Source organism: Thamnophis sirtalis, unplaced genomic scaffold, assembly GCF_051295495.1.
Source record: "Thamnophis sirtalis isolate CommonGarterSnake01/CBP01778 unplaced genomic scaffold, rThaSir2_p1.2 scaffold_5, whole genome shotgun sequence".
NCBI lineage: Eukaryota > Metazoa > Chordata > Lepidosauria > Squamata > Natricidae > Thamnophis > Thamnophis sirtalis.
Genome location: NW_028261385.1, coordinates 106,513,412 through 106,525,515, shown reverse-complemented (window position 1 = coordinate 106,525,515; position 12,104 = coordinate 106,513,412). Strand labels below are relative to the sequence as shown.

The 12,104-nt window shown below is 42.6% G+C and overlaps 1 protein-coding gene across 1 annotated transcript; it reads right to left on the bottom strand.

The window, feature by feature from the left end:
• Positions 1-522: 522 nt before the first annotated feature.
• LAG3 (lymphocyte activating 3) lies at positions 523-10,301 on the bottom strand. The gene is made up of 8 exons (XM_087716438.1): positions 10,155-10,301; positions 9,729-9,864; positions 9,392-9,618; positions 8,658-8,915; positions 8,130-8,423; positions 5,323-5,598; positions 2,726-2,841; positions 523-2,356 (listed from the first exon to the last, which is right to left on the bottom strand). Exons 1-8 carry the CDS (start codon positions 10,207-10,209, stop codon positions 2,252-2,254), a joined length of 1,467 nt encoding a protein of 488 aa, XP_087572564.1. The 5' UTR covers positions 10,210-10,301; the 3' UTR covers positions 523-2,251.
• Positions 10,302-12,104: the final 1,803 nt, after the last annotated feature.

Sequence of the window (12,104 nt, the reverse complement as noted above, 5' to 3'; positions counted from 1 at the left end):
GAAGGGGCAGTACTTTCTCTGCAAAGTAACCAATCCACTGCTGAGGTTAGCCTACAAAAAATGCTTTAGCCCAAATACAGGGCAGCACTCAAGGGAATTCAGAGTGCAATTCAGAAATGGAAGACAGACATGCACTCTGAGTTCTATTATCTAATAGGGACAGTAATGATCACTATGTGCTTAAATGGGGCAATGGTTCTTAATCTCTGGACCACTTACCAGAACATAAGCAGACCAATCAAAGGTTGCCTTTTCTTGATAAATTGTAATAAATTACAACACTACAGCATCAACATTTGAAATATGGAATATTTGTTCAAAATTTTTAATAATAATAAAACAAATACAATTTAGCAGTTTTTAACTTTTTTTCACCTGTTGCTACATCAATTAAATAGACCACAGATGTCACATTTCACAGTATTAACAAAACATAATGATAGTTATGATTATGAGGATCATCATGCAGAAGCCCTAGAAAGAGTGCAGAGAAGAACAACAAAAATGATAAGGAGTCTGGAGGCTAAATTGTACAATGAACGGCTAAGGGAACTAGGCATGTTTAACCTAGTGTAGAGAAGGCTCAGGGGAGACATGATAGAGCCTTCCAATACATGAGGGGCTGTCACAGGGAAGAGGGAATTGATTTATTTTTCATAGAACCTGAGGGCAGAACAAGAAGCAATGGGTGGAAGCTCTTCAGAGGGAGATTCAACCTGGAAATGAAGGATTACCTGACAATGAGAATGATTAATCAAAGGAGCAGCTTGCCTCGCAAAGTTGCAGGTTCTCCATCACTAGAAGTTTTCAAGAACAGATTGGACAACCATTTCTCTGAGTTGATATAAGGACCTTGAACAGAGGGTTGGACTAGAAGACCCACAAGGTTCCTTCCAGCCCTAAGATTCTATGAATTATTATTTGTGTTTTAATTACTTATTTTTAACTTAATAGTTTTAAAAGACCAGTCTTTAAAGTCTAAGCAAAATGACTTTATTGAAAGATTTGAGCTTTCAGAGATAATTATTTCTGTTTATAGAACTGTGGATTACAAACTGAAGAATAACAACTGGGTTCTGCAAAGAAATGAAGCTGGAAGGAAAGGCCATCTGGGCAAATGAGTGCTTGCTGGCACTTGCTGGGGCAGCTGAGGCTTTCTGAGTCATGGCAAGCAGCCTCACAGGCATGCAGCTCTGGGACTGCTTGCCACCTTACAAGGCAGGTGGGCAGGGGGCCTAAACACAGAGATGGGGGAGATACAGGTGGGTGGCGGGGAGTTGGAGGCAGTCCCTTATCTTACTGAGGTTCTGGGCTGGGAGGGAGAAAGTTTGAAATGGTTTGGACTGAAATGGGTACCTGCAATTCCTGATTAATAACCACAACCAAGAATGATGGGATTGCTGCTGTAAGGTGACATGGCCACATGATGTCTCACTTTAAAGGTAAAGGTTCCCCTGCACATATGTGCTAGTTGTTCCTGACTCTAGGGAGCAGTGCTCATCTCCACTTCAAAGCCAAGGAGCCAGCGCTGTCCGAAGATGTCTCCTTGGTCATGTGGCCGGCATGACTAAACGCCAAAGGCACACGGAACACTCACTGTTACCTTCCCACCAAGGTGGTTCCTATTTTTCTACTTGCATTTTCACATGCTTTCGAACTGCTAGGTTGGCAGAAACCAACCAGTAATGGGAGCTCACTCTGTTACGCAGCACTAGGGATTCAAACCGCCAACCTTTCTGATTGACAAGTTCAGCGTCTTAGCCATCGCATCCCTCTGTCTCACTTTATGACATACCAACTTAAAATGGCAATCCCACCCAGTCCCAATTGTGGTCATATGTTGAGCAATACCTGTACTATTTTGTGTAAAAATCCATGGATCAGGACATGCAACAATAGACTTGAGAAAGGGACAGAAATGAACAAGACTTTCTAAACTTGCACAAAAGGTGGGGGGGGGGAACATATACCAAGCAGTTTTTCACTACCAAGCAGTTAAAAAGGGGAGCAATTATCTGAGAAATTCAGCAGATTTTAAAGGTGACTTCTGTGAAGAAATTGGCTGTACATCTGCTCCCTCAACAGATTACTGTACATTCAGGTTTCACTGTTTTCAAGGTCTATCTCACAGTTTAAAACACAGTAAACTTACTGACCCTTGACCCAAACCAACATAAATCTATTCATAGGTTTAGTTGGCCAGTCCTGGCAGTTCTCATATAAGTAATCTCCTTCCTTGTTTTCCTTTCCTTTAGTATTCCAATTCTAGAGTCTTCTTCTGGCTTCCATTCTTTTCTATTTTCCCAGGCAAAGCATCCACAATCCTATCCAACGCTTGGAAGTTCAGGGAATACATCTAAAAATTAATAATGGTAAAAGAAATTGTAGTTAGTCTTTTGTTTTATGAACAGCTTTATCAGTTGTTCTTCAGGGAAAAAGTGTAATCACAAGGAAATGATACTATGTTCACATCATTTGAAGATGAGGGAGACCTTCAGCTGGGGCTAAAGCTAATGCTGAAGTGCCACAGTGCTCACCCTCCACAATCACATTTACCCCACTGGGTAATTGAGTTGGTAGCGGATGGTCAAAAGAAGGGCATGACCTCGGCCTCAAAGGAGAGGGATTTTAATTAAATTGTACCCTGGTGATTTGGTTTCCCACATATTTTGAAAAGTAAGATAGGCAAGAACAGTAAAAAAAAGGGTGGTGGATTATGGCTTACCCTTCGTCTCAAGTAGACCAAAGCTATGATGAAGAGTAAGACAACAAGAAAAAATAGTAACAGGCCAAATATTGTCTCAGTTGGTACAGAGGGCAAGCTGGCAAGCTGGGCACTGGCTGCAAGACAAAATTATACCAAATAAATCAGAATGGGGGAAAAATCAGAGTAGATCAAAAACTAATAAACTCAAAAATCCATCTTTAGCTTAGTATGTGCACATTGTATCACATGGAAATTCAATTATCTGATATCAATTATCTGTAGTAAAATGGCAACAACTGGATGAGATGTAGTTCAGAACTGAAGATCATACATTTTGTAGTAAGTACATTAAGATGGGAGTGATTACAATGTTTGGTTGGATGAAACAATAAAATACAGAAGTAATCACGAAGCACCATATATATCAAGATAAAAGTTGTGTTTATTTAGCAACAGGTCACTGTATTGCATAGGGATGTATTCCTGCATATAGAATTGTACTTTTTGCTTTTGAGACTCCTGGGATCCTCCTTCCTTCCAAATTAACTGCTATTAGTGATTTGATTTTAAAAATAAGGTACAAATAATGTGAGTGCGGAGAGACTGATTAATTCTTCTAGGCCTCTGAAGGGTTCAATCCCTTTAACCACTGTTCTTTTCTGAGTAGACGGTCTGCATTTTATGACACTACCATTCCAATCTAGAAGCCCACATCTTTACCACAAGGTTTAGCCTAGCTCTGCTTTTCAATCTCCATGTAAAAATGTTAAGTGAGATCATCCAGAGACTTGAAATGATATGTAATTAATAACCAGATGCCAACTATTCCTTCTTCTTACATTGAAAGCAAGGGAGACGATTAATAAAAATTGTCTTAAACAATTAATAAATAGACTGTGTTAACAACCTGTGGGTTGAACTCAGTACCTTAGATATCTCAGCGGTGGGTGAGATATCCATAAATAAATTGTGTTCAGCCTACTTGGGGACCACAATATCTGTCCCAAGTTGCTGTCTGGGCCTATTGTTGGGAAGGTCAGATTGTGTGTGACACTCAATCCCCAAATAAAAACAAAAGCTTCATTGGGGGTTGAGTTAGACAAGAAGTAATTGGATCGTCTAATTTTAATAATGTCATTGTCAGCTATAATCTCAGGTCTGTAGATGCTGCTGAATTGCAACCCCCGATAGTTTTAGCCAGGCTGAACAAGGGCGGCGGCGGCGGGGGGTGGGGTGGAGGAATCAGTTGCAGTTCAGTTCCTTTGAAGGCAGGGAGTCGAGAGCTTTTTTAAAATCGGGACGGAGCTCCAATTTCCAAGACGACCGAATTGCTCTCCCTCCCCTCCCCGCCTGAAAAGGAAATGAGCTCAGGATCTCCCTCCTCCGCCTTCGCAAGGGGGCTTTGTTCTCACAAAGAACCGAACATGAAGCATGAGAAGGGAAATAGGCGAACGGCAGCGCTGTTCTTCAGCCCTCTTCCCGGCTCTCCTTTGTTCAGGCGAAAGGCGAAGGAGGGTCGAGGAACGAAATTGCAGCCCGTGCAATTGACATGCTGGAGATGCGCCAGGCTCCACCCAACGCTTGGGGCGATATTGTTCCAGCCCGTTACCCCCACCCTGGCCCCACTTCGCTCCTCCTTTTGGGGCGAGCGGCGAGGGAAGCTGCCGCGGTTGCTTCCGCTCCTCTCAGCCACGGCACCCGCGGCTCCCGCAAGTGAAAGAGCAGAGGCGGGGCTGTGGCAGCAGGAGCCGCGGTCTCTCTCTCTCTCCCTTCTCCCTTTCCACCAGTGGCTGAGCGCATAAATGGAGCCGAGGGCGACCACCAAGCGTTTGACAGCCTGGCTCGCCCTCTTTAGTCACCTGCCGCGGCGATGGCTTCGCCTGGCCGGGTTGGGGAGAAGCCTCCGAGCTGTTTCGGAGAAGGGTTGCGAATGGGGGGGGGGGGGAGGAAGAGAGCGGGGTGACGTCAGCGGCTCGTGGCTGGAACCCGTCCAGGTCACGCTCCCCCTCCCACAAGCATCTGCCAGCCCAGCAAAATTTTGAAATCTTGCGGTAGAATTTCTCCGTGGGGTTCAGCAGAGTTTCGCCTGCCCTCTCATGTCGTCTGGGTCACACTATTGCAGGACGTTAGATCTAAGCCTGCTTCTTGGGGGGGGGGGGGGTAATCGGGAAACTCTTCTAATTCAAAAGCAGGGAATGAGGCTAACAATGAGAGCTGCTCAATGCGATCTGGTTGTGGGGTCACAGGGGCCACACTGCGCTGCGTTCTTGTTTGTTTTCAAGCCCAGTTTGTGGGTTTGGCTTCAAAGCCGGGTCACTTTTAACCTGCTTTCTGAGCTTCATGGGAGATCTTTCAATTTTTTTGCTATCTGGGGCAGCTGGTAAAGGGAGTAGGGGTGGAGGTTACTTTTGAATGCTGTTCCCAAACAACTTCTTGGAATGCATAATACCAGAAGAAGTTTCTATTTTCTCCAAGCTTCTGTTGATCTGCTTTATCCTGGCACTGTGCTGAAGTTTCTACCTTCTTTTTCTTGTCAAGCATAAACATGGGAACTGTTGTGATCATATAATTTGCAGTGAAATAGGCATTTCTGCAATTAAAGAAACAAAGAATACCTGCAATTTCCAGGTGATACTGCACCGATCCCAGCTTCCCCTCTGGACCATGGGCACTGCATTCCCAGATGCCTGCATCCCTTGATGACACCTGGCGGAATTCCTGGATTGGGCCCCATTTCACAGGCCTACTGGAACCAGACTGAGAGCTGTTGCTGGATTCCAGGTCCAGCCACTTCCACTGAAAATGCTCTTTTCCTGTGTAGTAGCTGAGGTTACAGATGAGGACCAAGTCAGAACCTTCAGGAATTCTTGGCCCAATAGTGTTGGCAACGACTGAAAAAAAGCAAGGAAACAGAAATCACCAATCCCCTGTCCCTCTCACCTTCCTCTTACAACACTCAGTTAGGTTAATCAAACTGCAATACTGAGACTTGGATCTATATAAAGTACTATATTATTATGTATTATTCCAATACTCAACAATCCTAGGTTGGATTGAGGAAGATGACTAGTCTAAAGTCATAAAATGAGCTTCTATAACTAAGAATATATTTGAACCTGGGTCTCTTTGGTCCTATCCCAATTTTATAGCTACTACACTATACTAGCTGTCTGAATTTAATTTCAGGTTGTTCACATTTTCGGCATCCTGTGGAGCAAGTGGAATCCTGTGGGACACATTCATCCATTTATGAACGGCCATTATTTTGATGTCTGTAATTCTCTTTAATTTATTTAATTTCTCTTGGACTTCTATAGTTACTATTATATTGTTCTTTGTTTTTCTTCCTAGCATTTTTCTGCAAGTGCAGGACCTGTTTGTTTTTTTAATCAATTAAAAGAAGGAGCCCTAGTGGTGTAGTGATTAGAAATGCAGTATTGCAGGCTGGACAAGGAATAATGGATTGAAACTGAAAAAGGAGAGATTTAACTAGGAAATAAGGATAAATTTTCTGACAGTGAGAACAATCAACCAATGGGACAGCTTGTCTTCTGTTGTGGGAGCTTCATCACTGGGAGCTTTCAAGAAGAGACTGGACTGCCATCTGACAAAAATGGTGTAGGGCCATGATGGTGAACCTATGGCACACATGCCAGACGTGGCATGCAGAGCCCTCTCTGGGCACGCGTGCGATTGCCAGCTGCTCTTCTGGGTTTTGTCAAGCACATGTATGACTAGCTGTCAGGCGCGCAAGTGCACAACGGAACCCGGAAGAGCAGGTGGCCGCTGTGCGCATGCCGAAAAGGTTAACCATTACTGGTGTAGGGTCTACTTGGGTGGGGGGTTGGACTAGATGACTTCCAACTCTGTTAATCTGTATCTATCTGTAACTCTGGCCACAGTCAGGAGTTTGATCCTGACAGGACTGGAGGTTGACTCAGCCTTCCATCCTTCCGAGGTTGGTAAAATGAGGACGCACATTGTTGGGGGAAAATATGGTGACTCTCTAAACTGTCCATAGAGTGCTATAAAGCACTGTGGGGTGGTATGTAAGTCTAAGTGCTATTGTTATTGCTATGCATTGGTTGTGCAATAAATTGACTGATTGGCTTGTCGCCTGACCCTGACTGGCTAAGAAAGAATGACTGGCAGTCCAAAGTCATCCAGATGGCTTTCATGTCTAAAGCAGGACTAGAACTCACAGTCTCCTGGAGATTTCTTTCTCAATTCCTTCCTCAAAACTCATTTTCCCAGAAGCAGAAAAAAATTAAGCCAACAAAAAACAACACGGCATCACATCTGCCCACCACCAGGCTCAGTACCACCAAATATGATTCGGAGTTTCCATTCATTGTGGCTGACTCTCAGATAAATAATCATAGAATATCAGCCTTGGATTTATTTTTTTTCCTGGATAAGGAATCCCTCTCCACCTCCCACTGGTTCAGTTGCGTCTGATTCTAAGAAATTGACTGGACAAGCCCCTGCAATTTTCTTGACAAGGTTTTTCTGAAGTGGTTGTTTGCCATTGCCTCCTTCCTAGGGCTGAGACAAAGTGTTTGGCCCAAAGTCACCCAGCCGGGTTCTGCCCAAGGTAGGATTAGAACTCACAATCTCCCTATTTCTAGCCTGATTCCTTAATAGCTGCACCATTCTGGCTCCCATACGAGCGATACAAGCATTTAAAAAAATAAGGGAAGCTCTTTACTATAGAACTTTAGAGCAGGATTTTTTTACATGGAGCCTGTGGATAGATTACAGATCTATGAATCTGTGTGAAAAAATATAACTGTTTTTACTGATCTTCAGCTAAATTTTAGTTGTCATGTCATAATGCATATAGGCAAACAATGTAATGTATTGCCCACAGACTCCAAAAATGTTTGTTAACTTCAATAAATCCAGCTGTCTAAAATGATTATACCTTAAAAAAGAATATTGCCAGGTTGTCATAATTGGGTTCCCTCCATAATTACAGTATGTATTTTATTTTATGCATTAAAATATATCTTTCTGGGAAGGTCTGTATAGGTTTCACCCAACTCTCAGAATAGTCCATTAGAGAAAAAGGTGAAGAGTTTTGTTCTGTAGCTATTCTGACTGAGTTTAAGTCTACAAGTCTTTTGATCAGCTTGCCTCATCTATTACTCTCTGGCTACATTGGCCATCAGTTCCATCTTTCCAGATAGCCTGGCCAATGGTAAGAATGATAGGGAGTCCATGGGAATGATAGGATACACCGTATTCAATTATCCCAAAGTGGTAAGTATTCTGGTGGTCCATGGTCCCACCTCAAAAGATAAATGTGCTACCAGTTCAACTTTCTTTCAGGGTGCTGGGAGATAGGATGGATTAGGTTCCCTTAACTTTCAGGGGAAATCCCTTAAGAAAAGAATGGGCTTGCTACAAGTTTCTTCCTCACCTGTCATCACTGCCAGAGTGACATTCTGAATTATAGTAACGCCTTGGATGGTGACCTCGCAGAGATATTGGCCTGCATCATTTAATCCAACAGCTGGGAGATGAAGAGTGAAATCTTGATAATGTTCATAACTGGGAGTGGGTTTAGCCTTCAGATCTCTCCCCGTCATGTATCTCCATTGGATAGCCACTTCTGAAATTCCATAATTCGTGGGATTGGAATTCAGGACACAGGGCAGATGAGCATCAGATCCAGCTGCTGTATAGATGACAGAGGGGGCTTGCTCAGTAAATCCTATAGTGGAGATAATAAAAATAACACTCTGTGTTTAGCGGTGGGATACCAGAGGGTGCAAAAATGAGCGATAGCTAGAATTCAGTGCACAATGGTCTTTCTGACTCATTCAAGCACACTAAGAATGAGAGAGAAATAAGCATGGTTTTACTTACCCTGGTTCTCCCCCGCCCCCCGCCCCCAAAGAGTAGAAATGTGAGAAAAGGGAAGATGAGATGAGAAGATGGATCTCACCTATAACTTGCAGGTTGTATCTGACCACAATTATCTCCCCATCTGCAAAGGTGAGTTGGCAAACCCAGTGCCCACTGTCACTACTGACTGATTCAGTGATAAGCAGGGTTTGACCCATAGGATGAAGACTGTAGGAGGTGCGGACGAGGACATCTCTGTGGAACCAGAGGACGTTGGTAGGATTTCCTGGGTGGCTGGATTTGCAGTTTAGCCTGACCGATTCAGATTCAATTAGAGGACGAGAAGGGTGAGCAGTGACTGTTAAGAAAAGGAAAATTGTGTAGTAATAGTCATAGAACACTTTGATCCCTAGCCTATGGGACTATTCATGAATTGATTGTTAGGCCTGCCGTGTTCAGAAGACCTATTTTTATGATATGGAGGAAGGGAGTGAGAAAAGAAGGGAAATCATGGTTTCTTGAAGCACCCTATCAGCCTGGTTTTGATACTGTTAAATGGATAACTCTTACAGGGAAAAGAATGCTGAAAATAACAAGGTAAGATGGTGGGGACTTTCATGTCCCGCATAGTCTTAGTTAGCTTACTGCTTCTATTCAACAGGGGACATGAATCATTTTGAAATGTTGAATCCCATAGATGCATGCAACTTCAGAATTGCTGCTTGCTTATCAAAGAATCCAAGTTTTTAAAGGATTCCATCCATCCGGATTCAGGCTTTGTCCCTGTGAGAGTCTCCATACTTTTCTCTTTGAGCAGTTATCCCATCCACCTACCTGACACCAGACCAAGCTCCACGAGGCAGTGCCAGTTCTTGTTCCCATGGCTCACGTGTGCCTCATAGGTTCCTGCGTCTTCCTTCAGCAATGGGTTAATCTGGAGTGAAAAATTCCCCTTAAGAAAGCCAGTGTCCCAGACAGTTACTCGGCGCATCATGGAATGGGCCAGACTCTTCAGCCCACTGGGCTTCACCTTGAGCACCAAATGACGTTTCATGGAAGAACTGGTCATAAAGAAAAAAGGAAAGGAGAAAGTGGAATATAAAACAGAAGTGCCACTGATTCACTCCGCCCTCCGTTCCAAATTAGATAAAACTGGATCATTTTATCTTACCTGCCTCCATGGCGCACCCAGTGAATCTCTAATCCTTTGTGCAGGTGCCTCAAGTTGTCTTTCACCACCTGGGGACTTAGGTAGCAAGGAAGGGTCACACCTATGCCTTCCTCACCCCACACCCTGTACTTCTCTCCTGTTAAATAAGATATATTTCTAGCTGCAGGAAGATTATTGATCCAATGCAAAATAAAAGACATTTTGAAAGTAGTTCGGCTCTGAGCCCAAACAAGATAAAGGCATCTGAAAGAAGACTCAGAAGGGGACAATCTGTGGCTTTAAAACATGGAAGACATAGCTAGATAATAGCATATTAGGCAACAAGGGCACAAATGCTAGGAACTGATACAAAACAATTAATGCAGATTTTCTCCCCACCCACCACCTCCCATGGTTAAAAAAAAACCTCTACCTGCCCTAACTTACCACTGGTCATCTGCAGAATAAGAACAAGAGTGCAGAAAAGCAGGAGTAGAGTCATCCTTGCATCCGAGAGAAAGGTGAATCCTCCAGCCCCCTCAGCCCCTTGCCAATTGGCCTGGCTTTGAATGGGGGTGGATTGACCTGGTTTGCAGAAGAGATTCAGACAAAGGTAGGAAAGATGAATTTCTGATCAAAGGACACGAAAGGTTGCCCTTATATTGCAGATGGGCTATTGGTTTCCTGATTGCATTGAAGTGAACGTCACAGCCGAGAAATTACCCCCAATTTTTTTTAAAAAGCAAAAAAACAAAAACATGCGCAGGAAGGCAGAATGGTTCTGAAAGCACTCTTCAATGGAAACTGTTTCTTTCTCATTCTCTCTGCTGGTTAATGACCACAATAACATTTTTTTTCTTCCTCTTTCAGTCCACTCATTAACTATTGTTTTTGCCTGCAGTGGAAAATATATAAGGGCTAATTTCTCAGGAAGTACCTTTGGTGTATTTTTCTTTGAAGTGTTGACATTTTCCCCTTTCTGATATTTTTATTTTTGACTTTCTTTGAAGGAATAAAAAGAGTAATACCTGGAGACAGCAGAAGAGAAGAGAAAGAACTGAAGAAAATCACAAAATACAATGAGCTGCACGTAGAAATAGAATGACTGTGGCAAAAGAAAGCAAAAATAGTACCAATAATAACAAAGTGCCTTGGGTGCAACCCTAAAAAACCCGGAGCAGCCCTTGAAAACCATTGGGAAAATCACCATCAGTGAATTGCAAAAGACAGCTTTACTCAAAACAGCCCACATCCTGCGATAATACCTTTAACACCATCAACCACAGCAACATCTGATTATCCCAAGTCCTTGGAAAGAACTTGATAGGTGGATAAGAATGCCAAATCCAATCTAAACATCTGGCTGACTGTGCAAGGAACTACCTATAATTCATGATGTTCAAAGTGCTTCATAAGCATAGATCTTACTTAACACACAAACACAGGTCCCCAAATTTACTTCCCATAGCAAGGGGCAAATGGAGTCCTTCTAATTAAAGTGTCCAGGGGTCCTTAAATGTCCCCAAAATTGGTTTCAAAAGAACCAATTGGAATTAAAGCTGGTAGATAAACAAGTTGTATGTAGTTCACCTATACATTTTCCTCAAAGTCAAAGAAGAAGTTTGATCCAGGAAAAAAATGTTGATAATTTTCATTAGAATTATACACGATTTATCCTACTTCTTTCTGCGTTTATCACAAGGAATTAATCGCATTGATCCCACTTCAGTGGAGCAGGGCTCAGAAGGAATGGCCAGGAAATAACTATGTTAATGCCTCCTCTTCCTAGCCCAGGCTACTTTTGTCCAGTAACAGAATAACCCTGTGTCAATAACCAATTTATGTAACTCGGTCCTTCGTTCATTGTGCAAACATGATTGAACATTCAGAGAATTATTTCTCAAAAAAGTTTCTTTTCTGGCTATTTTGGAATGTGTATCAGAGAGAAGGAATTTATTGTATAAAAATACTGATGGGGTCTTCTTTCTTTTTCCTTTTTCTTTAACAATATGCTTATTAAAACTTTGCAGGGCCAATAGCATCTATGTTTTTTTCTTGAGCCATGAAGGCCAAATACTAACACTGATCTGGAGATGGAAAGGAAGTATGTATTTTCTTTGGCCATTTGTTTAAACAATGTTGTTTACAATGACGTTCATAGGAAATATTCGAGCCTTATGAGAAGGCCCCTAGGCCATTCCCAGGAAAGAAAACTGGATAAACAGAACTCTAGAATACAGGAGTTTGTATATTATCAGAAAATGGTTGTTAGGGTAAATTCTCTGAACTGCTTATAGACTGAATAATAAGCTAGAATGTTTATGGTGCAAGGAAAGGACAGAAGGGAGAAGGAGATCTGAAGGGAAGTTCTGTGTAAATTCATTTGAATGTGAGTTG